Source organism: Chroicocephalus ridibundus, chromosome 5 (genome assembly GCF_963924245.1).
Source record: "Chroicocephalus ridibundus chromosome 5, bChrRid1.1, whole genome shotgun sequence".
Lineage (NCBI taxonomy): Eukaryota > Metazoa > Chordata > Aves > Charadriiformes > Laridae > Chroicocephalus > Chroicocephalus ridibundus.
Genome location: NC_086288.1, coordinates 78,040,101 through 78,065,823, shown reverse-complemented (window position 1 = coordinate 78,065,823; position 25,723 = coordinate 78,040,101). Strand labels below are relative to the sequence as shown.

The 25,723-nt window shown below is 47.5% G+C and overlaps 2 protein-coding genes across 2 annotated transcripts in view; both read left to right on the top strand.

Annotated features, from left to right (window-relative positions):
* Window positions 1-16,257, top strand: part of LOC134515942 (storkhead-box protein 1-like) — a 57,081-nt gene extending 40,824 nt beyond the window's left edge. Inside the window, exon 2 of the mRNA XM_063335592.1 lies at window positions 16,148-16,257. Within this exon, the coding sequence (XP_063191662.1) occupies window positions 16,148-16,152 (5 nt within the window). The 3' untranslated portion in view covers window positions 16,153-16,257. The remainder of the gene's footprint in view (window positions 1-16,147) is intronic.
* The window catches only part of STOX2 (storkhead box 2), a 93,446-nt gene continuing 79,255 nt past the window's right edge, over window positions 11,533-25,723 (top strand). Inside the window, exon 1 of the mRNA XM_063335588.1 lies at window positions 11,533-11,571. The gene's annotated coding sequence lies outside the window, so the exon portion shown is untranslated. The remainder of the gene's footprint in view (window positions 11,572-25,723) is intronic.

The window sequence follows — 25,723 nt, the reverse complement described above, 5'->3', positions numbered from 1 at the left end:
CATTCTCTGGGAGATCTGCACCCCTTTAGGTCACTGGTACTTCTGTTATTCCCTGTTTTCATCTGTCTTGCCCTGTCTCTGTTGCCTTTCTTAGTCGTGAGGGTTTTAAGGCAGAAATTACTGGTGGTCTGAAAGCTTCAGCCGCGTAGATTTATCATCGGGATTGTGTTTGGCCGTTGCAAAAGTATATTTGACAGCGCGAAGCTAAGTGGCTAAATGCCTCGCTGATTTATAGCCCACTTAGGGCGCAAACGTAGTTATTCATTTGCCTCATCAAAACAAAGAAGTTCGCCGCTAATGAGGATAGTTCATCACAGCTGGGCTGCCCTGACACAGCTGGAGATGCCGGGATGGCCTGGGAGCTCTGGATGCTCGGCGTTGTGTGGGAACGGTGTCCCTGCAGACTTGCCCGCTCCTCGCAACCTGCCCCAGCCAGGCTTGCAGTAATTTCAAGGGAAAGGGAAGAAAAATACTTTTTTTTTTTTTTTTCCTAATGTGAATATCCCTGGATATATTTTTTTACAGCTATTAGGCACTATCCTGTTAAGTATAGTGCGTATATAATGTATATAGCATATATAACAGCAAGCATTATGCATTTAAAAGCTGTCCAAAGCTGTTTTTCAAACGTAGGACAAGGCGACGGTATTGAGGTACTCCTTCCCCTTCAGAAGCTTTAGTGAATTTTGGGCGCACACTTTTGTGAAAATGATATATGTGTAATCAATTAAAACCAAACATACGTGATCAACTGACGAAAAGCACGTTTTATACTGTTCTTCCCTTTTTTACCTCTCCAAAATGGTATTAATTTATTTTTTTTTTAGTTTAGAAAGTCAGATTTTTTTCAATATAGATGCATTATTTTTAGACCATGATGTACAGCGGCACTGGGAATGGAGTTTTGAGCTGAAACTTGAGCTCCCAGCTTTCCGCCTCACACTGAGACTTTGTGTTTGCATTTTTAAGCTTGGAAAAAAAACAAAACCAAAAAACCGAGGGAGTTCGAAGTTCTGGCAAACGGTGCCTCGGCGTGTTGCAGGAACGCTCGGGCTGCCGTGCCGGTCTGCACAGCTCATCACCATCTGCCTGTCTCTCCCCCTCCGCGTTTTTTCCCCCACTTTGTGTTGTTTAGGTTGGAATGGCTGTGTCTAAACAACAGGCTGGCTCCCTGTGTGCTGTATCGTCTGCTATTTTAAAACAAAAGTTTACAGAGCAGCAGGAAAACCGTTTCGGAGATGAGAAGAATGGTGAAAGGGAAGCGAAGCCGTCTCGATCCATCGCTTTTAAGGGTTAAAAGAAAGATGCATTTTTACTAGTTCTGGTTCCTGAGGGTTTTGACCCATCCATTTCCCTCTTCTTCTGATGATGGGAAATGTAGGAGAGAAACTGAACTCCTGTCCATCAGCAGTAGCCCGGTTGCTGCTTCTCCCATCCTAACTCCTTGGTCTTCAGCAGCTGAGTTGCCCTTCCACAGCCTTCTTTGGTTTTGTTTTTGGTTTTTTTTACCCTTTTTTAACATCCAATTTCTATTCCTATCATATTTCTTCCTTCAAAGCTGTTCCTCCGGCTTTTCACAGAGCTGTCTGTCCCCATTCTCCATCTCGTCCTACTCTCCAGCTCTCTCGGACATGCTGCGCCCGCGGCTGGTTCCTGCTTGTGTCCCACAGTTGTGCACCTCATTCCTGGGAGGGGGAATGATCCCCGGGATCCAGCGAGCAACCTGAAGGAGTCAAACCGGCACGTGGCCGTTTACCACCTCGCAGGGGAGCGTGCAGTATCAAGCCAGGAGAGCAGGAATGAGGGGCAGGAGGTGTGATGGAGCACAGACGGGTCGGGGATAAGGGCTGACGTTGGCCACATTCCTGCAGCGGTTCAGGCCCCTCTCAGCCAGCGGTGCTGCCTCCCTGCATAGAACAGAATCGAATTATTTAGGTTGGAAAAGACCTTTAAGATCATCAAGTCCAGCTGTTAACCCAGCACTGCCAAGTCCACCACTAAACCATGTCCCTCAGCACCACATCTACACGTCTTTTAAATACCTCCGGGGATGGTGACTCTACCAATTCCCTGGGCAGCCTGCTCCAATGTTTGACAATGCTTTTGGTGAAGAATTTTTTCCTAATATCCAATCTAGACCTCCTGTGGAGCAACTTGAGGCCATTTCTTCTTGTCCTATCACCTGTTCCTTGGGAGAAGAGACTGACCCCCCCTGGCTACCCCCTCCTTTCAGGGAGTTGCAGAGAGCAAGAAGGTCTCCCCTCAGCCTCCTCTTCTCCAGGCTGAACACCCCCAGCTCCCTCAGCCGCTCCTCACCAGACTTGTGCTCCAGACCCCTCACCAGCTCCGTTGCCCTTCTCTGGACACGCTCCAGCACCTCAGTGTCTTTTTTGTGGTGAGGGGCCCAAAAGTGGGCACAGCCCTCGAGGTGGGGCCTCACCAGTGCCGAGTACAGGGGGATGGTCACTGCCCCAGTCCTGGTGGCCACACCATTCCTGATACAGGCCAGGGTGCTGTTGGCCTTCTTGGCCACCTGGGCACACCTGCTGGCTCACATTCAGCCGGTTGTTGACTCTGTCCCACTCCAGGCTGTGGCACCGATGCCTGTCTGAGCCTTTGGAGGCTTGTGGAGCTTCAGCATTGTGGGCTGAGACATAAATGTCCCTGTCCCACAAAGTTGGGGGGGAAAAGGCCATTTTGAGAAGCTTCTCATGGATTATCCATCAGCAAGTTGGAGCAGACAGGCTGGGGCTCAGCTCTGATCTCCCAGTGATGTTTACTTTCTAAAGCACTAGGATAATAAACACAGCAAAACGCGCAAGAGAGAACAAGACAAAGAAAATCTCCCCTCCATTTCCATCTCTGTGGCTAACTGTGCTTTCCTTTGGTGCCTGGAATGTTCCTCTTTAACTGAAGAGACTATAAATGATGAGATCTCACTTCTGAGCAGCCCATGGAATAGCCCGGGGCAAGTCCTTCCTAGAAGACGCTTTCCCTTTCTTAAATGGGTCATAAAAGTTTGGAGCGAGATACCGCAGCAGGGAGAGGAGAGAAACAAATGGGGAAATAGTTTCCTGAAAGGAGGAAGAAAGAGCTGTTATTCAGATTCACTCATCTGTTCAGGATATTATTAGATCTGCGTGGGAACAGCCTAACAAAAGGAGGAAGCTTGAGAGAAGCAAGCCAGGTGACAGCGAGGTGCACGGGGACAGTCCTGAGGGAGTTGGAGCCATGTCATCCTTGGGCAGAGACATGGTAGTTCGTCCCAAAGCAGGTTTCTTCTCCACTTCCCGTGTCCATCCTCCATCCCATCTCCCTCCTACAGGGGACTGGAGAGAGGGGAGGTCTTTAAAAAGAACCTGGGCAGCTTTGTACAAGTGTCGGTTGCGATGTTGCTGTTACTTTGGTGCAAGGAGCTCAAGGGAGGCACCATGACGCGGGGCTGATCTCTGGGAGATCCCAAAGCGTTCACCTGCTCCCATGACCCTCTACTCTGCTCTGGTGAGACCCCACCTGGAGTACTGCGTCCAGCTCTGGAGTCCTCAGCACAAGAAGGACATGGACCTGTTGGAGCGGGGCCAGGAGGACCACGAAGATGATCAGAGGGCTGGAGCCCCTCTGCTATATGGACAGGCTGAGAGAGTTGGGAGTGTTCAGCCTGGAGAAGGTTCCAGGGAGACCGTAGAGCCCCTTCCAGTACCTAAAGGGGGCCTACAGGAAGGATGGGGAGGGACTCTATCGGGGAGTGGAGCCATAGGACAAGGGGTTACGGTTTCAAACTGAAGGAGGGGAGATTTAGATTGGATATTAGGAAGAAAATCTTTGCTGTGAGGGTGGTGAGACCCTGGCCCAGGTTGCCCAGAGAAGCTGTGGCTGCCCCATCCCTGGAGGGGTTCAAGGCCAGATTGGACGGGGCTTGGAGCAGCCTGGTCTGGTGGGAGGTGTCCCTGCCCAGGGCAGGGGTTGGAACTGGATGATCTTTAAGGTCCCTTCCAACCCAAACCATTCTATGATTCTATGTGCTCTTCCAGGACGGCGGGATTGAGCCAGTGGAGCAGGGGCAGCTCTTGTCAAAGTGATGGGGAAAAAATGTGGCTCGTAGAGAGCTGGACGGCTGCTCTGAGCAAGGAGCCTGCCCGCGGGGAGGAGAACGAGCTCCTGCAGGGTCTGGTTAGAGGCAGATTTGGAGAACAGCAAAGGATTAGAGCTTGCCGCCTCTCTCTGTCCCCTACTGGCAGCTCACTTTTGACCCCAGTCAGATTTAATTACTTCAGATAGGTAATTAACAGACACTCTCATGCAGTAATTAGGGGGGTGTGTGTGATTACATTCCCGTGGGGGGCAGTGGGGGGAAGTTGTGGCTGAAAAGTCCAGCTGGCAGCGCTGCTTTCATCTGCCTGTGGTGTCCAGCAGCGTGAGGTCCTCGTGACCCTGCAGATCTTCGCTGCCCGTGGCAGCAGCCCTGGGAGGTATTGCTATAGACCACTTGCATGTGGGCTTGGGTTTTGTTGTTTGGTTTTTGTTTTTTTTTTTTTTCCTGGTCATCTGAAATGAAAGAGTGATGAAATAGATCTTAAAGGATGATGGAGAGGTGGTGGAGGCCCCATCCCTGGAAACATTCAAGGTCAGGCTGGACGGGGCTCTGAGCAACCTGATCTAGTTGAAGATGTCCCTGCTCATCATGGCAGGGGGGTTGGACTAGATGGCATTTAAAGGTGCCTTCCAACCCAAACTATTCTATGATATGCGAGAAGGACAGTTTCTTTGTGGACATTTTGGAAACGCTGGCATTGCTCTACCCAGCTGGTGAGGTTACGGGAGGCGGGAAGGGTTGCGCTGAACTTCTGTGGCAAGAGAACACGGGCAGTTTGATGGACATCTCTCCAAGCTTTCATAAAATACTTCATCTTGGCTATAACAGCTGCGTCAGGATGGAAACGCCATGTGTGTTGTGCTGTAGCTAAAAGGAGACCAAGTGTATTAATGGGCAGCAAGGTTTTACACCCGCTTCACCAAATTACCCTTCCTTGCCATGTTTCACTCCTGTAGATGCTTCTAATAGGTGCTGATGGATATACTGCGGCAGAAGAAAATAACATTTGCGTTGGCTGTTACATTAGTTTCTCTGATAAAATGAGGCTACCAGGATGACCCATCTGCCTCCCGTGATATTTTTATAAGGACCAGAATTGAGTGCTGTTGTTATGATTAGCGTATTAAAAAGTATTAGGTTTGTTGTCTTAGCCGCGCTGTGTTTTCTCATGCTCTCTCTCGCGCTGATTGCTAATGACAGGCTTTGGCAGGATCCAGCCTGGGCAGTCTTCCCCGTGATGGGAACCAGATGGATGGGTTTGCCCTGGCTGCTCCCCCCCACCACCCCCCCGCCTTCCACCTCGCGTTAAACACCAGGAATGGGAGGAGGGGGAGCCCTTTTTTTGAGGGGGGTAGAAAAGTAAATGAATGGCGGGGGACCAGTTCTCCTCCCTCCCCCGCCCCCTGCCACCGCTTCTCTTCCCTTGAGGCTCCCGGTTTTGCGACTTTCAGCCTCACCCTTGGCTTCGCCTTCTTGGCTTTCAAGGGGTTGTGCTCTCTGCTACATTTTCATTACTGGGACAATTGATGGAAAATCACATTTTATTATGTGCAAAATGCAGTGTTCTTGACTGTCAAAGCTCCGTTCAGCTGGAAGAAATCTATGTGAGGCGCTCTTTTATATTTCATGTATTTTGTGCACTGGTGGGAATGAAAAAATAATGAAAGGCTGTATTTTGGCAACTTTTGCATCTGTCTGACTGGCAGCGCTGACTGATTTGTTTTTTAAATGTATTTATTTCTCGCACTAAGCACTATTATTCTCCGCCCTTTCACGATAAATGCAAATAATATGTGGAATGTTGGGAAAAGACAGATGCAAATTATTCGGTCCCTCCAGGTAGGTCTGCGAAGGAACTGGAAATGTGGCTGCGGTGTGGAAAAGTGCCGTCTTTAAACAAGCTGCAGCAACGAAAACAGGGCTACTCTCCGCCTGCCTTTCAGGTCTCTGGGGACGCATCTGTTTTATTATTTTTTTTTTTTTTAAATTTATTTTTCCTTCTTCTCTTGTTCCCTTTCCTCTCCTGCTGTGAAACTTTCGATGGGATGTGGGGACTCTGAACATCCGAGGTACATCACTCTGTCCATAACGCCCGTTGCCCCTCGTGGGACCGCCGCGGCTCAGGCGTGACGTGCCCCAACTGCCGAGGCCATTGGGTTGGGCGCTGGGAAGGAGCTAAATAACCTTGGTGTCAGCGAGAACGGGCAGATACCTCTCCCGAGAGATGGACTGGGAGAGCTTTTAGCATGAATCAAGCTTTCCCTTAGGGGAGAAACATAGCCTTCCCCCGCTGCACAGCCGTGCGCCCGCTGCCTCAGTACGTGGGCAGGAGTCAGATGGACCTGGCGATGTGAGATGCTCCAGCTCTTGGGATGCCTTTGCAGCAGGACTAGCTTTTGTTCCTACATGGCCATCGCCTCACCGTGCTCCTGCCCAGATGATACCAAGCCACTCTGCGCTGCTGAGCGGTGGGATGTGGCCCTGGGCATCTTGGCCGTGTTGAAGATGCTGGAGACGACTGGCAGGGCAGGTGACAGACCCGTCCTACCACCAGCCGGGCTGTGCTCTGTGCTTCAGGCATACTGGTGATTCAGGATCTCCCCCCAAACGGAAAACACCATTTTCTTTTATTACAACAACCTTTTGTTTAATGTCAGAATTGTCTTTGTACCTAGATTGCTATAATGGCAATTTCAAGTGAAGAGCCTGTGAAAAGAGGTGTCAGGGTGCTCCTTCTCAGCATTGTTTCATTATTGCCACTTGCAAAAATTCACTCCCGATTCCAGTTAAGGTTTTAACGTGACACAAATTTTCACTTATTCTAAATACTAAAAAAAGTGATGTCTTTTTTCTTCCCAGATCCATACAGATTTTCTTTCAATGCAAAAAAAGTAAACTGAGCAGTACAAGCTTACAGGGAAAGTAGCAAAGTAAAAGCTTACAGAGAAATCTAGAAAATCCTTCTTTATAGCTGAGACATTGTTTATCTTTGCCCTTCTTGACTCGCAACCCTGTATGTGTTAGGTGCTGTGCAATGGGGGCCATTAGGAGAACCTTGGTCCGGAGACCTTCCTGGCTGGAGGAGGGTACGTCGCTGTGCCTCTGTAGTGAATTCCTTGTGAGGGTGCTGGGCTTGTGAGGACTTGCTGGCCTGGGTAGTAAATGGTCATCAGCGCGTTGGTTTGAAGTGGTGGAACACCAGATGATCTGGCAGAAGGAAGCCAGAAATGAATGAGAAGGTAAAACAGAAGAGGATCCCACGAGAAGTCAGGTGGGAAGGGACCTCAGGAGGGCTCTGATCTTATCTCCTGCTCAAGCCAGGGCTGGCTGTGAGATCAGACCAGGTTGCTCAGGGCTCGATCCAACGAGGTCTTTGAGAGCCTCCAGGGACGTGGACAGCACAGCCCCGGTGTGAAACCCCTTCCAGGACACTCTTGGTAATTTGCTGTTCGTTATCACCCCGTGCTTAGAGCAGCCAGAGGGGGTCAGAGGTAAATGTGAGCTGTCATTCCCTCGCTCTGTAGATGTTCCTGAGACTCTTTTTGTTTAGGAGACAGTAATGACCCCACGAGCCTGGGACGCTTCTTCCACATGGTGCTCCCTGCCATGAGGAGAGGGATGGGAGGGATGAGGACCCGCTTTGTCCTGTTCTGGGGGTAGGTGTGGGGCAAGCAAAGCCATCCTGCCCATCAGGGGTTGAGAACCAGTCCAACCCCTTCCATCCCTGCTTTTCCCTAACATTTTTGCCATCTAAGTGATGGGGTTGGGGACGTTGTAGCACCTCACTGGGTGCCTGAGGACCTGAGGGCACCTCCCGAAGCCTCAGCTGGGGATGGCAAGCCAAGCCTGGCCGGGCAGGACGCAGCCCAGGAGGTGCCTATTGGGCTCCCTGCGCATTTGCGTTTTCTCATCTGCTGCCTAAAGCAGTATCTGGCTTGCTCAGACAAGTCATTCACCACATCAGGAGCGTGTGGGAAAATAACCCAGTCAGTATAACCAGAGGAAAATAAATGGTTGTGTGGTTGGCCATTTGGAGCTGAACTAGCTTGGGATTTTTTTTTTTTTTTCTTTTAGCAACACCCTGAAAAAAATGCAGTGTGAATGGGTGTGAAATATAACGAGAGTTCGGTTCCTTCTTGCATAGGCGTGCATCCAAAAAAAAAGGCAAAAGTAAATATACAGACAGCTTACTCCTCAAGGCTTTGCTAGGGCTTTAGAGGATCCGGAGGCTGAGTCTGTCTGACTCGTAGGACGTCGGACCTTCTCCACTCGAATTTGCTTTGAATAGAAGGGCAAGTCTCTGGCACAGAAGAGAGGAGAAGCCGCCGTGACCACCTGGGGTGTTTCGGTTGCGCTGTTCAGTCGCCCAGGCTCTACTTCTCCTCTTGATCCTCCGTTCGTGTTTGAAGAGAGGACCCCAGAGGGGATGTGAGTACGGAGGGGCAGACCGTGTCCCGCGGTAGGGGCAGAAATGTGAGGCTGCGGTGGGTCGGATCTGAAAAAGGGGCTGATGTTTGTTACCGGGGCGGGGAAAGAAGAGAAAATGTGTCCAGGCAATTCTGAATTCCTGCCTATTAAAAACACGGAGTTATTTTGCTCCTGCGAGATGTAAACTGGATTTCACAGCTACTGTTTGCTGTTGCTGTTTAAGAGGCGGCGGCGAAACAAACAGGACAATGTCTTCTGCTGCAACAGAAATGCCGGTGTAAATACTTTATTTGCTAATTGGTAGACATTGCGCTAATGACAGCGATCTTTAACAACAGGTTATTTGTAGCATATCAAACCCTGTGTTCCAGAGGTGGCTTTTTTCCCCCTGTTGGGTGTTAATGCAGTTGCGTGGATTAATCACGCTGTAATGCGGCCGAACCGCTCGTGTCCCTGCTTGACTCGGGGAGCAGAGGCTTTTTGGCTTCATACTCGCACGAGAAAAATCACATCCAAGTTCTACAAAGTCTGCGTTGGAAATAAAAGGCTGAAGTTTTAATTAAAAAAAACAAACAAAACACATTCCCCCCCCCAAGTAAATGAGGTCATGCAGCCTGATTGCCTGGCCCATCTGTTGCCGTTCATAAGTATGTTATTTTTTTAAAGGGCAATACTAAATGGTATTATGTCGTTATCTACTTTTGTCTGCCTCTTGGCTTGTCAAGCACTGTCATTATATCGACCGCTGTTCTTAAAACGGGATTTTGGTTAAAATAGTATATACCTGCCATCTGGTTGAAAAATGTAAGCTTCCTACACAACTAAGTGGAGTCGTTCTGCGGTATTAGGAATAGCTCGTGTTCTCTTGAAAATAGCAGCTGACGGCAGATTGCAGAAATCAGCCAGTTATCAGTTGTCATTAAGCTATTGGATATCTGACACACATGGAAAACACGCTATTTATAAGTATGCAATTATGTTATAGAACTATTCCTCTCTTTTTCCTTTTCTTTTTATTTTTTTCTCCCCCTTCCCTTTACTCCTTTAAAAGTGTTGGTTTGGCTGGACTGGAAAGCAAAAAGTCCTTCGTATTAATACCCAGAGAATGGACGTACTGCAGACTGAAGGTGTGCCAGACTGCCTGGAACATCAAAAAGTGGTCTGAGAGGGGAGTAGAAATAAATTTGGTGTTCCCGTGCTATGGAACTATAGGGGTCCAAAGAGAAATGTCAGCTGCAAAGAGCCCCAGAAACAGAAATAGGTGGAACCAGCCGGCAGAAAATGGCGCAGCTACAAATCGTAATGGGAAAGATGCATTTTACTTAGACCGCGATTAATCTGCTTCAGTGGCATTGGAATCTCGTGAGCACATCCTGCCAGATTTTGGTCAAAAATGTTATAAATGATGGCTGATGATTCTCGCCAGATTTCGGTTGTATTAAGCCAGAAATGTTTTGAGAACTATGAGGAGTTTGTTGTCCCCACTGGCAACCCCCACGATCTCTTCTCCTGTAGGAGGGTTGACTGGAAAATTAAGTCTTTGCTGTTTTGTCTTCAACCCAATCTTGATCGTGTTTGAATCTTTTGGGTTTGAAACTGAATCCTCTTGGCTTTTCAAATGACATCTGAGATTCTGGTTGCGAAAGGTTTTTAGTCATTTTGCCTTTAAAAGTTACTTCACCCACAACCATCCATCCACAATGAAAATGCATTCGGCTTCATAATTATAAGTTTTAGGGTGTTACAGTCATCAGAGGTATGTTCTAACAGCAAATTGGGTAGCAAAGGTGTAGGTCAGAGGTTGTGGTTTGCTTTTTGTTCGTTGATTTTTCCTCACCAGAGGAGTATTTGGAAATTTTATTATGGAGACTAATCCTGTCTCCCTTGCTTCAGGCTTTTGGAGACTTTCTTAGGCCATCAAAGCAACTTCGGCAGTCTCAGCATTTCGGCAACGTTGCAACTACCTTGACCATAAAAAGACTTGAAGCTGGTGCAGAGGGCACTCCCCGCAGAGGGAGGTTTGCAGGAGCGAGTGGTTCCCAGGAGTGATTTTTGTGAGACCCCCCTGCAGTGCTGCCTCCAGCTCTGGGGACACCAACAGCAGAAGGACATGGACCTGGTGGAGCGGGGCCAGAGGAGGCCACAAAAATGACCAGAGGGCTGGAGCCCCTCTGCTGTGAGGACAGGCTGGGAGAGTTGGGGGGGTTCAGCCTGGAGAAGAGAAGGCTCCAGGGAGACCTTAGAGCCCCTTCCAGTCCCTAAAGGGGCTCCAGGAGAGATGGGGAGGGACTCTGGATCAGGGAGGGGAGCCGTAGGACGAGGGGTTACGGTTTCAAACTGGAAGAGGGGAAATTTAGATGAGATCTGAGGAAGAAATTCTTTGCTGTGAGGGTGGTGAGCCCCTGGCCCAGGTTGCCCAGAGAAGCTGTGGCTGCCCCATCCCTGGAGGGGTTCAAGGCCAGGCTGGACGGGGCTTGGAGCAACCTGGGCTGGTGGGAGGTGTCCCTGCCCAGGGCAGGGGGGTGGGACTGGATGATCTTTAAGGCCCCTTCCAACTCGAACCATTCTGTGATTCTATGATCCTATAATTGCGGCTCTTGAGCTCTCCTTCCCAGGTGCGTGCACACATGCCAGCGCTCGGTGCTTCCCTGCTACCCGAGCTGCAGTTCCCAGGGAAAAGCCGTGGCCTGCAGGTGCTGCGGGAAATCCTTCTGCTGGCACACAGGGAAGGCCGGCAGAGGAGGGGGGGCACAGACCCTTGCAGAGTGAAAAATGCAGACGTTTGACAGTTCGGGGCAGTTTGGCAGAAAACCTCTCTTCCTCTCTGCTTCCCAGGCGGTGCACAGTTATTTGCAATTCCCAGCTGCTTATTCTCTAATTTAGTAGTTCCCCACTCGCCTGCCTGGGAATGCTCCTCCTCCCCTCCCAGCCACCTCCTCGCCCTCTTCGCTCGCGTCTCACCAGCCGGACGGGAGCAAATTTTCCGCCCGGTTTGGTCCCTTTTGGCTCGACCTTCGCAGCCCATTTCACCTTCCCCACCCTGGCAAAAGGTTAGTTGAAAGCCCATTTATATGCCTCTCTCTCTTCGGTTTTTAATGTTTTCTTATGTTTATCTGCACTAATACAGGTCCAGCAGACAGCTAATAAAAAAAGAAAATAAATAATCTAAGTTTGTCTTGCGTGGGGGGGGGTGGCAGAGAAAATTTGGAGGGAGAACACGCGCTCATAGGTCAAAAGTAGCTGCGTGTAGGCAATGTTATGGAAGGACAGAACACAGTGTGGTGTTGTACTTGTCACATTTCAGAAAAAAAAAAGTGTTAAAAACGGCAATTATGGTTGAAGAAGGCATCTTTAAGGGTATCAAAACCCTGTAAAGGCGATGAGTGGTGCGTGGTGATTGGGTATGGGTGTGAGAAGCGGGCGGCATCCTGGAAGACGGATGTTTCTCAAAGGAGCTCAATGGCTTTGGAAGCGCGTAATAAAGTTTTCCTTTCTCTCTACTGGAGGCAGATGCCGCTAATACTGGATGTGGTGGCGTGTAACTCCTAGCGTCCGTATAAAGAGGTTAGGAAATGACGTAAGAACGCGGTAGCAAAAAGCAGTTGTTTTTTCAGATGGGTTCTGCGAGCATTGCCTGCCCACATGCATTCATTGTGTCAGGTGTAAATGTGAGAACGTACTCTCCTGCAGTCCTGAACTGCTAAACTTTTCCCAGTAGGAACTTGCCTTGGGAACGAGCTTTCTGGGACATCGTCCTGGTGATGTTCTCAGGTTAATTGTTCCAGGTCGATTTTTTCTTAGGGAGGCTTGAGTCATTTTCTCACCTTCTCAAATTCTGACCTCTTTGCGTCAGTGGGGAATCTGGTAACACCCATATTTAGGCCACCAAATGCACTGTGTTATGGACAATTTTTTTTTTTTTCTTTCTCCTTTTTTTAGGGGAAGCAGGAGGTGGGGGAGAGGAACTCTAGAACTGGTTTTGTTTGCAGCGGCGTATGACTTGCCTTTGGCTTAGGGCAGCATCTTTTCTTTGCCTTGGGAAGTTCTGCTCTTACCAAGAGAGAGCCAGAAAGTGAAAATTTCCTTACCGTGGCCTACATTCCTTGAGCAAACTTTAGGTGTGCCAGAAAATACGTACTCTGTCTGGCCACGCAGCCTTCACAGCGGCAGCAGCCAGGAGGGGGCTGGGATTGCCTAGGAAATTGCGAGACGACAAAGAGCTTCCCAGCACCCAGCGTATACCCCGAGTACCTTGCTGAAGGGCACCAGGTGACGATAAAAAGAGTCTCTCATCTTCCAGCTGGGAATTGCCCGGGAGCACCCTCCAGGCCAGCATTTAGCGCTGGGGAGGCAGCTCGCTCTTGTTGCTGCTTCCTCCCGGAGTAACCACAGCCTTTCCCTATCGTCTCATGTTCCCCAGGAGGAGAATGTGTGTGACGAAGTTCAGGATCAAGTTCAACAGGCAGCGTCCAACGCAACCCGTCTAATCTGAAGATTTTTTTGGTATAGTTTAATTTTTTGATGAGCCTCATGTAGTCGTTGCCGGTGCCAACAAGTATTCTGCGTATATATTACTGAGTGTATTGCACAGAAAATTAGTGTTTTGGCTTCAGATGAAAAAAAAAAAAAAAAAAGAAGAAAGAATAGCTTTTAAAGTCTGTAAACTTGGCACAAAGTACTCCTGGGGGCAGCAGTGGTAGAGGCAACGCGAGAATAGCCTTTAGGAATGCCGCCCATCAGGGCAGCGTGTTCTGGAATGATGGCTTTCCACAACCTAAGAAAGCAAATGTATAGGGTTGTACATGTATGATGTAGGGAGCGCGTATTCTGTTTTCCTTAAGACACCTTATGAATTTATGTGCTAAAATCTAAAATTAAAAGCTCTGTAGGAAAGCCCTCACAGCTTAAGAAATCGCAGATTTATAATTTCTGGTACAACCTTGAGTTTTGATGTTCTCCTGCATCTGGATTATGATGGACAAAGACTCTTTTGGGGTACATGTGTGGACCTTGCTATCTCCGTAGCAGAACATATATGACATTTTTCTGTCCCTGTGATCACAGAAGCCCTTTGAGGGAAGGATGTGTTGCTGTTGTCATTTTACAGCTGAGAGCTGGAGAGACTATATGAGCAGGAGAGAATATATGGTTTTTTTCCCCAGGATTTCTGCTTCGTACTAGCTACACAGTAGGTATATGGGGAACAATACAGTGAGGGCCACTGGAATCTGGGCTGTTATACTGGGAAGGATGTCCTGTGGCAACGCCTCGCCTCCAGTGTTCATACGTCTTCTCACCAAGTGGGTATCTTTGTAAGAAGATCTGGGGAGAGCTGGAAACTAACATGTTTTACCTGAAATTATGCAAAGCTCCTTGTTAAACACTTTCTTTTTTCTGTAGGGGAGACTCGTTTCATGACAGCTGTTATTATGTGCAAAATCATGGTTGTGAACTATTTGTTGTGCCCCGCTGAAGAGGATGGTTCTGGTGCGTGGGGTTCCCGTGGGCTCCGGAGGCAATGGGTTCGTGTCTTTGTGATCCTGTTCCATCCTTTGTGAGAGAGAGGTATTTCTCTCTCGATAGGACGAGGGGTAATGGTTTCAAACTGGAAGAGGGGAGATTTAGATGAGATATTAGGAAGAAATTCTTGGCTGTGAGGGCGGTGAGCCCCTGGCCCAGGTTGCCCAGAGAAGCTGTGGCTGCCCCATCCCTGGAGGGGTTCAAGGCCAGGTTGGCCGGGGCTTGGAGCAACCTGGTCTGGTGGGAGGTGTCCCTGCCCAGGGCAGGGGGTGGAACTGGATGATCTTCAAGGTCCCTTCCAACCCAAACCATTCTGTGATTCTACGATTCTGTGCTAGATAATATAACGAATTAATACAGAGCTTTAAAAGAGCAACGTCCTTTGGACTTTTTCATCATGAAAATAGAAGTACATTTTTTCGTTGACTCCAGGAAGGAGGCAGGCGTTCGCACAATGTACAATGTGGTGCATTGCTTTACTTTCTCGGAAGCCCACGCAGCGTTGTACTTGAGGACTGACTTGGGTTGCTCTTGGATCAAGGTCTTGTCTAGATGAAAGGCTCAGGCTGAGTTATGCGAGAGGCGCTGCGACTGCGCGCGCACTCTTTGCTCATGACAAATGCAAGGTTATTTCACTTATTTTTACATCTCAGGTAAAAGCCCTGGGGCTAATAGCGCAGAGATAATGTTGAGCTGGTGCCTGGTAGCTTCATTATGAATCAACTATTGAGAATAAAGCAGGAGCGCCGGTATATATGCTGCTGGGTTGGTTTCGTCGCGCTGACCGCTCCCAGCTGAAGCCCTACTTTGTGGTGAAATGCAGGTTGGCTCGTCTTAAACAGGAACAGGCTGAATTCAACCAGCCAACGCAGATCTAAAAGCAAGACCTGCCAAATGCTCGAGGGTTGCCTGACGCGTGATGCTTCTCAGCCTGGCTTTAAACGGAGATTTGGCATCGCCGTCGCCTTATTCCCGTAGCCCAGCAGAGATGCCGTGCCTTCAGCAGGGCTGCAGGAGGAGCCGGCTGGGGCGGCTCGTGACCACGGAGCAGAGCTCCAAGAACTCGTCTCACTTTGGATCGTCAGCGGGGACTCTGACGCTGGAGGAGGGAGGGATGGCAGAGGTCTTCCTCCTCCGCTGTAGTGCCTACCATGCTCTTCTTACTTCAGATAGACCCTACTGGAGCCCACGGATTTCTAGGAAAAAAACAGATGGAAAACTTCAGGCTGGGCTATCTGATTGCCAGCTCAGCTTTTGGGCAGAAATGAAAGAAATGGGAAGGAGGGCTCCCTCGCTTTCCTCCGGGGGAGGGAAACCGGCCTGGCTGTACTTCCCTTTCCTTGCCACTTTATTTAAATGAAAAATGAAGGAGAAGCCCCAAACTTGGCCAGTTACATAGATTCATAGGGCAGAGTCAAGCACAGTGATGATATTCGCTGTCTGCCTTGTACCCAGTCTGTATAAGACAGAAAAAAGGATGTATGTATGAATTCTTCCCTCTTTTCCAGAATATCTCCCTTTTTTTTTACAAAGGACTTTTCTACCATAGCATCTTCATGCCAGTTTTTTATTCAAGAACAGCGTGGAGACCTCGGATGTTTCATGTCTCATTACGTCTCCATGTCTGTGCATGCGTGTGACGTGCCTGTTTCATACAACATGTGTGCATGCTAATAACATTTTTTTAAATGACCTAACTTCCTTGAACAGGTTTTAGCCTTGATCTACTTCGGTGAATTTGATTTTTGAGTAGAATGCTAGTAAATTAGTTAAAATGCACCAGCTTTGCTTCTGGAAAATGTTGCTAGTTCATAAAATGGATCAGAATTCATAGTCTGCTGCAAGAGAATTTCTGTTAATTTTCTAAAAGGCAGCAGATAAGATTTCAGAATCAGATTAAATATTTGTATTCCACATTGGGAGACCTCCTCGGTTCCGTCTGACAATCAATAAATCCTCTTCAGGTTCCTCCAGTCTGCGTTTACCTCTTTCATATTGCGCGCCAAGGACCTTTTATAGACCGTTAATGCACGTTTATTTGGAAATTTAAAAATTACATCAGAGGTTTGACCTTCCCTTACGTTTGTTTGTCTTTGTTTCCGTTAGCCTAGAGCAGGGCGAGACGGGTGCTTCCAGCTCGCTTGAGTTTCGGAGGAGCGGCGTTGGCAGCGTGTAGACCGCGTCCCACCGAGTTGTTGAGCCCTCACGGGTGTCTGGTGATTCCATCTCATGCCGAGGGTGCTGCAGGCTACCCTCACCCAGGCGTCCGGCCTCTCGGCTCCCTCTCGGCTTGAATTTCCCCCCCTGCGTAGACGTGGGAGGCGAGTTGACAGCTTGCTCGCAGGCAGAACGCAGGATAGCGGATGGGAAGGGAGAGCGTACAAAACATCTGCTCCAAACTGGTGCTGAAGCCGTTTGCATAATTTATTAGTATTTTTAGAAAACAAGCGTAATTAAGGAAATAAATATTTGTCATACATTGAGCATACCGCGTTGCTGAACATGGAATGATGTCATCGTTCAGAGCGGCGTTGGCTATTACCTCCGTGCGCAGCAGAGGGCACTACGTGGTGCGGAGCTGTTGCAGTACAGCAGAATTCCGCATTTTTTTTTTTTCTTCATTACCCAGAGAGCTGCCTTAAGAATACTTCTTGTGCGTCTCAGTTACCGTCCGGCACTTTTTTGGGGTGCCTTGGTCAGATTCTTTCCATTGTGTCTTCGTAAAATCCAGAGAGATGGCCCATCCAAGGGCGGTCTGTCAGCAGTTTTATGTGTTTTGAAAAAAAAAAAAAAATCAAATGTTATACTCATTTTCTCAGTTCACCTGCTGTCATCCCTGTCACGACAACTCCTCATAAGTTTCCAGGCACAATCGTGATGAAACTGGGGAAGACCTAAACAGACCCCTCATCCTGCAATGATGATGCGGGTGAACTCCTAGAAAAAGGGGGTTAGAGTCTGAAGAAATTGCCAACCTGGAGCAACCACTGCAAGACTGGAGACTGATTTTTGATGATTTCTACAGGCAGGATATTTTGCACAATGCCATAACCGCTTTTCAATAGAAAAATAATCTAAAATAGCTTTTCTGGAAGCTGTCTGATATGAAAAGTGTGTGGGATGGTTCATTACAAGTTTCATAACCCTACACTAAAAAGTAGTTTATATCACTACCATCTCTCGAGCACATTCAACTTGCCTGGTTCAAAAATAATTTATAATAAGGCAAGAGTTCATTATATTTAAATGCAACACATCAGGGGTGGAAACATTCTTCATGGTAAAGAGATGAGGTGGTGGACTGTTTTCCCTGAAGAAAGAGCATATTGTGGTCAGCCTTTGCCATGCATGTCTGTGCATGCAACCTTGGTTATAAATCCCAGTATTCACTAATGCCACTGCTGAATTCTTTCCGTATTGAGTGCGATGCTATCCTCAAAAAAACCCAACCTCTTTGAAGCACCCAGTAGCCACTATCCCATCAAACCAGGCGAGGTCAATAATGTTGTATAAATCTGTGCTAGTATATAAAGACGACATCATCATAAGGTGCAATGACTCCATGCGTCAGCTGTTGCTCACCCAGGTGCTGCTTGTCACGGCCAAAATAATTTTGGGGGGAAATAAAAGTGAAGGGAGCTGGGTTCAAAGGAAAGAGGAGGTGATTCTTCACGCCAGAGGGAGTCACCTGCAGGACTTCTGGCTGGACGATGCTGTGGGTGCAGGAGGTTTACGTAGGCTGATGGGGAGACCGAGAAAGCCTTTGGTCTTTCTGGTCTCCTGGAGGAGAGGTCTCCTGGAGACAACTTGGTCAACTTTTCGGGTCTCCTGGAGACAACTTGATATCACAGCAGGGACAGCAAATCCCTTGAGCTGAAAATGGGGGGAGACGCAGATTATAAGGGGGAGGTTATGAATGCCGCCTTATTCTTCCCGGGCTGTGCACTGCTGGCCTCTTTAGGAGGCTGAATGTTGGGCTAGATGTGTAGGGGGGATTGCTGGGGCCTTGCTTCTATTTTAATGGTCTTGTAATTCAAATTAAAAAAAAAGTGAAGCTGTTGAAAGCAGTTCTCGTGCAAATGAATCATAAATGTAAAGCAGGTTCAGGTGCGTGACAGACGGCATTCATGGCTTGGCTATCAGAATATAAATCACAGTTATAAACCCACGGCCGTGGAAGGTTTCTGCTGTATTTGTTCAGATGGCTTTGAGGCCTCGCTTAAGAATGTGTTTCTCTAAGAGTTTTCAAGTGCTATGATTCTCATATATTGCTTGTTGAATAGTTAACTAAAATAGTATGAACTGAGTAATTGCGATATTAATATTTCCTCCCCCTGACCTCCCATGTTCTGTGGATTCCACTAATAGATCTCCAATTTGCAGGATGTTAGAGCAGCAAGGTGAATAGTTGCTTTCTTTAATGTCTTATCCTGAGAGTCGGGGTATTTGAGCAGGTTAGGGATGCTATCTGCTATTCAAAATGACCAAAACGTAGAATTCTGGACTAAATCAGTGCGCGTTCATTGCAGGAGTCCTGTGGCCACAGCAGTAAGTCCAGTCTTGTCTTCTAGCAGAAAGGCAGCCAGTCCTGGCAGGGAATTATGGCTGCACAGCCCGCACTCCCTCCATCTCCATCCAGCAGAGTATCTCCGCCATCAAAGGCACGGCTCCACGGCTTTGAAGGGATTCCTTCCATTAGTCGCAGTGTAATTTTCCTGGGTACCCAGATGCCGTGGATGCCCGGGGCAGGCGGGCAGGGGCTGCTGGCGAGGGCTGCGTGCCGTAGCGTTGCCAGCCTCTGCAGGAACAGCTTTTCCCTTGGCTGGGTTTCATGGCGGCCGGCCGGCTTGCCCGGGCTTGGGAGAGCCCTCAGAAGCACACACTCTGAGGTTTGATCCCCATTCCTTTCATCATCCCAAACCAGCCAGTCCCATCCACGCACAGACGCTCAGTAAGCGCCGGACTGTGTCATCCTTTTGTGTTTCGTTTAACAGTTTCCTATTTTTCTTAGTTTGGCAACTGTTGTGCCTTCCGCGGATCAGAAACAACCCCCTTGCTGGGGGCTGGCCCTTTTGCTCATTTGCCTGCGCGGTTTCAGATAAGCGTCGGTATTTCAGATCCTGCTCTCCCCTTCCTGCTGGCTCCCAGCGGCAAGCGGCGGCGGTGGGACTGGTGGGATGGTGTGGAGCAGGGGGGGATGCCCGCTGGGAACTGGGCTGAGGTGGGGCAGAAGGAGTTGTCAGACGTAAGCTGGTCCTGATCCGCAGCAGGAGCCTGGGGCTGGGGGGGCTTCCTCTCACAGGTGAAGGGTTTTGGGGTGGTAATGAGCCCTGCGAGCACTCTCCAGTTCTTCTGCCTGCCTTAAATCACTGCTACATGAAAAGTACGCTCCTTTTTTCCTACGCCATCCTTCCCCAGGTCAAAAAAAAAAAAGTTTTATCATAAGGTTGAGTGAAAAAATAAAATCCTTGTAGTTATTTTTTTCAGGGGACGTTTTACAGATAGTTTAGCATTATAAAGAAATGAAAGATTGGGACTGTTCGTGTGTCTCAAAAGCTACTCTGTCCTTCTGTCTGTGCCGGTCAGTTTAGGGAAAGCCGACAGAGAGCCCACAGGTAATACGTGCATGAGGAACATCGTTCCATAGAATCATAGAATCACAGTTTGGGTTGGAAGGCACCTTTAAAGGCCACCTAGTCCAACCCCCCTGCCATGGGCAGGGACATCTTCAACCAGACCAGGTTGCTCAGAGCCCCGTCCAACCTGACCTGGAATGTTTCCAGGGATGGGGCATCGACCACCTCTATGGGCAACCTGGGCCAGTGCCTCACCACCCTCGGCGTAAAACATTTTTTCTTTATATCTACTCTAAATCTTCCCTCTTTTAGTTTAAAGCCATTACGCCTTGTCCTATCGCAGCAGGCCCTGCTAAAAAGTCTGTCCCCATCTTTTTGATCTCTTGTTAGGATGCAGGGTCGGCACTAGGAGATGCGAGTGCTGTTCCTATCTCAGCTCCCTGCACGGGGCTGTTCCCCTTTAGGACTCTCAGTTGGAACCTGCTGGCAACTGATTTTCTCCTTGTTTTTTTCCGGGATGCTGAGGCCCAGTGAGAGCCAAAGTGGTCAGATTTGCATTCGCGGGACTTTGGACTTCTGTGAAAAATGAATTTAAAAATATCATCCTCTTCACTATGACAGATGAGGCAGGTGAAATCACTGGGCAGCTTTAACAGACGGAGAGTACTAGATTGTGTGCCTCTGTCTAACTAGCTGTCGCATCTCCCAGGGCGCTGGGAGGCTATTTCGGTTACTTGCATCCCAAGCTACAGAAATACTCCAAGTAACATATTCTCCAATTAATAGACCACGCTGTCGTGTGGGATTAATAAACCCCTCTGACTTGACAACCCAAGTACTTGGAAATTTTTTTTTTAAATTTTTTCATTTCTTTTCATGTTAAAATGTGGATGTGAATAGGAAAGAGATGGCTAGTGATGTCACATATTTAGAAAGAAGGGGTTTTTTTTTCCTGGTCTGGATTGAAGTTTTCATTGTGTTTGCATTGATCTATGAAATTTAGTGTTCTTTCTTCATAGTAGAATGAATAAATACACCAGGAAAAAGAAGTTGTTTCCTCTGTAGGCTGTACAGATGTCAGTATTGTGCATATTTATGCCTGTTAATTTTTATTGAAATAAGAGTTTCTTGAGTTTTTTCTAATTAAACTTCATGCTCCCACAGAATTTCTTTTTCCTTTTTTTTTTTTTTAAAAAGAAGCAGCGCAAGCAAAGTCAGTTAGAAAACTAAGTATGTTTTGACTTCTTTTTTCCTTCGCCACATAGAGGAATGGAAAACGTAGGATTGTATCAGTGCACGTAGACCGTCTCAGACTGTTACCCGCCGGAGGGAGGGAGTCAAACGCTACAGTGAAGCAGATGGTGTTCATGAGTCTGTCTGTGTGACGCTTCCTACACCAGGCAGTGGGTGGAGGGATGGGAGAAGACGCTGGCACAGAGGCTGGGATGCTGCGCCGGGTACAGCGCCGGGCTGCCTGGCACCAGATGTGGACGGTCCAGATGTGACCATTCCCTCACCCTTCCTCCTTCCTCCTTTGGGGCTTCAGTCTCCAGACTGATGCTATGGGATCTGCTGGACCCACGGTCCCATGGAAGTCCTTGGGATTGCAGGGGTAGTTGTTGCAAGAGGAGTTGTTTGGAGGTCAGTAGTTTAATCCCCATGGTAATATACCTATGGATGTGAAGAGGATCTGATCCGGAACCGGCCGATCCATGCAGCCATCCTGCAGGCATCTTTTCAGCGCATACTGATAAGCACGTCCTGCATCACAGGTACATCCCGGTAATTCAGAGAATCTACCGAAAAATGCCTCGCGCTCCTGCCACTACGTTAAAATTACACTGACTACTTTTAATCCTTTACTCACTGTCGTTGCAGTACGAGAACAGAGTGAAACTTTTGCTAGTGGGAAAATAATGTGAAAGCCCTTTGTCCAGAAGAGACGGGCGAGGAGGTGGTTCCCAACAGCCTTTACAACCGTAAGGCTGGTTGTTAACTGGAGCTGAGGGCAGCAGCATTACTGTAACCGCAGACGGAAAGTACTTTCTGGTGATTTTCAGGGGGTTAGATGCTCACACGGTGACCTACCTTTCCTGATTTCCAGCAGCTAATTTGTCAGCCCAAATATTTTTATTCTTTTCCCAACACTGTATTTATACATAACTGGATTTTATGTGCTTCGAACGGCTGCGTTATTTTTCTATGCCCAGAAGAAAATGAGAACAATTAAAGAGCAGATAATGAGAACAATCCTAAAGAGGGGGTGAGGTGATCTAAGAAGAATCTGTCTTTTCAAGGATGGTTCATATGACAGGGCTCGCTGACACACAAAACAGTGCTTTTTCCTTCCCAACCATCTGACGGTGGTTTCATCATGCATCGCGCAGGGTTAGCATCAACAGGAGGAGGTGAGCAGGCAGAGGTTCCTGGATGATTTAAAGGGTATAGCCAGTAATTAAAGGCTCAGTCCCCTGCCCTGGAGGACCAGGGCCAGTGAGGAGGACAGCTGTGATCCCCTTTTAACCCTTTCTCGAGCTGCGGTGTTAGACATACCCATCACTTCTCTCCCTGGCCTTAGGAAGGGTCAACTGTGACTTTTGTCGCTGCAGGAGAACGCGTGGCAATTCGAGGGTATATACTTGATCCCTTGATGCTGTGCGTAGGTAGCGGTATGTACTGCGTCTATAATGTATACATAATATATAATTAACATAAGGAAAGTGTCTTTTTTTTTTTTTTTTGCAAGTATGTGAGTAAATAAACAAGTTCAGCCCACATAAGTCATCAGACCGAGAGCGATAACTCATTGGCCATCTGCTTCTCTCTGCGACATTGTTTTCCTTGCCTGCTTTTTGGGTACGAAAATGTATCGCAGAGAGCTTCAGCTTGCCATCTTCAGATAATTCAGTTGTCGCAGTCACCCTTGGGAATGACTGGGTGATGATGTTTTGTTTCTGACCATGAAAATCACAGTATCCAAGAAAAAGCTGACTTCCAGAAAGGTCAAGGAAAGCATGAACTCATACATGAATTATGAACTCTGTCAGAATAACTGTTTTGTTACTGGAGTTATTTATTTTTAATCTAAACCCAGTAATTACCCTTTTCAGTAAATGTGGCAGCCTAGCCTGTGCAGGAATAGGATCAAACATGGGTAAACATAATTAAGTTTCTTTAGGCACATTCCGTACCCGATAACTTGCCTCCATCACTTGGGAGATACATCTCCATAATTGATCTAAAGCCACGCATCCTGTTTTGGAAAGGATTTGTGCAGTTCTTTCCATTAAAGTGTGTAATGTCACTTTTTTTTTTTTAATTTGAGAGGGCATAGATAGTCCAAATGTTTTCTGAATTTGTTCTTGTTTTTGACCACTGAATTTTCTCACAGTTGGTAAGCTCAGGTCTCATTTCTTAAACATTATTTTATGAGTTAGAAGGCTTGAATTTCTTACCTAATTGTTCCAGGGGTGGTGGAATATTGTTATTAGAAGATGGATATGGTGAAATTTGTGTTTCTAGCCATGTCTTCTCTCGATCTGTTTGTTCTGAAATTGCCGGGCTTTGCATTGATTTTCAAGGCGTAGAAATCAGGGAGAATGCAAGTTTTCTGAAGTGGTACAGTTAAACAGGAATCTGTTCAGATACCCTCCGAATGAAGATCTTGCCACTTTCGAAGTGTCCTGCTCAACATCTCAACTTGCTAAAAGGGGAACCTGCGTTACTGTCGTCGTGTGCTCGGAGATCAGTGTTCTTGTTTGGTTTGTTGTTTTTTTTTTTAAATAGGGAAGAAGTAAAATGTGTTGGAAACGTCTCTAATTGGTTACACTGAAACAAGAAGTAGAAGTAAATATTTAAATGAGTTTTCGATAGCGTACAGTTATGAAAAAAAATCGTACTTTTATAATGTTAGTGGTATACATCTCATTAAAATGGACAAAAAGTCTTACTCAACAGAAATATGTGATTTTTAGAAAACATATTAATATTGAATCATCGACATTCCTTTGCAACTAATGGGTGGCTGGTTACTGTAGTTGAGGATAGCGAGTACTAGTAGTTTTGTTTCATACTGATTTTTCTTTTTTTCCCTTGGACGAACCAGGCTGACTGACCGTAGTTGATATTCAAGCAGTGTTGAGTCAAGGCAAGCCTGAACTGTGTCTGTGAATCATTGCTTCTGACTCCCAGGACGTTCTGTGGGCCCGATCTCCTGTAACAATAAAATACCTCCCTTCCAGGGTTCCTCTAGGGACGCTTTTTGTTATAGCTGCACACAAGCCTAGGTGCCGCTGACAACGACCTGGAGTTTGTTCGTGCTTGTTTTACGGGGGTGAGGAACCCGACAGACAGGCGGAGATCACTGTGGATCTTGCGTTGATTCCTGCCGTGAAGAGTGAGGATTGAAATGGAGGAGCATTTTTGCTGGCCAGGGCTGTGTCCGGCCGTGCCTGTTCTCCAGCGCAATGGAAAGTCTTTGTGCTGCTTCGCTGGCCTAAAGCATGGGGTGCGGGAAGGGTCCCTCTTTCAGAGAGTCTTTGCCTGTGCGACCGAATTACCGAGGCACGTTCTTTGGTGAGCTAGTCTGGCATGTTATAAAAGATGCCTGTGATCTGTAATCATAGCTTCTCTGCTTGTTTAATTGTGGAGGAACAATAATTCTTCTGCTTACCCTCCTTTGCCTTTCATCCTCCTCCATCCCACCTTGCCAAAAGCATGTGATGTTCCTGGGCCTGCTGTAACCTTTCAGTCCTCTTCTGTAGCTGGAGCATCTCTGTCAACAGGCTTTCCCTCCTATGAAGGTACCCAAATAATACACAATACACTCCTACAAGCAGAGGACAGCAGCTTGTCCAACATGCACGTAGTCACAGCAATGGCAGTTCCTCTGGGCTGGGCTACACTAATTTGCAAATAACCCAACATTAAACAGCTTGAATAACTTCAGACTGCCGTAGCCTGACTCTTCAGGATCCCCAGTGATTTAGCCACGTGTTTCCTGCTGGCTGGAGCGCTTGCTTCCATTAACCACTTCATCTAATTGAAGGGCTTTTTAGCTCTTGGTACCTTTCGTGAGACTGAAGTCCAAAGGCCTGTGGACATCACTGTAGCAACCAGTTACGATCCTCCTCAACTACACCATCTGTAAATCCGGACAGGGACGTTTCTTTGGATGTCTGGTGGAGCATCGAGCCAGAAGCTAGTATGGACTGGGCTCACGAGACCTTACGAGACAAGCAAACCAAACACAAGTTCTTCAAAATGAATGTAAAACTCCTTTTTCATTGAATTTAAGATACCCAAATGAGGAAGGAGAGGCACTGAGTGTTCAGGGTGAGGAAAGGGGCAGAAATAAAACTCCCACCACCCCGTTTACCTCCAAGGGAATGGAAGTGGACGGGAACACTTGACCACCTACTAACGGTTGGAACCAGAAAGCTCATCGCTTCCAGCTGGGGCACGGTTGTGTTCGCCTCCTCCCCTACCCTGCAAGCCACTCTCTCATAGTTTAAGCTGACAGTACTTCTTGGCAGAGATGGTATGCAAAACTGAATTTTTATTTATTTTTGGTTTTTTTTTGTTTTTTTTTTTTACCTACCTTGAAAATCCCATCCTCCTACGTAATTACCTGCATTTGCTGAGAAAAATTGCCGCGGAGAAAAGGCCTGTTAGTTTATGGGTAAGACGGATAAAACAGGTCTCTCAATCCTCCTTCCTTTTGTGTGCGCTGGAAGGCTCTCGGCAGAAAGAGAGCAGGATTTCCAGTGCGGCAGGGAACCACGCCGGCTTCTATTGAAAGAACTGGGCAGATGCTACAGAAGATTATGCAGTAAAACCTAGATGTTACTTCTAAGTGGCTGGGGTTTTGATAATTGCTATAGGACCATTTATTAGGTAAATAATTAGTCTTTCCAGATAAGAAGTAGGATACAATATACACTGGAGAGATTTATGACAGCTAGAAGGTAACACAGGCGTATATTGGCAGCTGCGTACAGCGCTAATTTGTGTGTTTGATTTCATTCCTGAATTTTATTTCAAAAGCCTCAGACAAGGCAGGATTGAGAATACGGTGGCTGAAAGCAAAGCAACTGAGAAATGTATC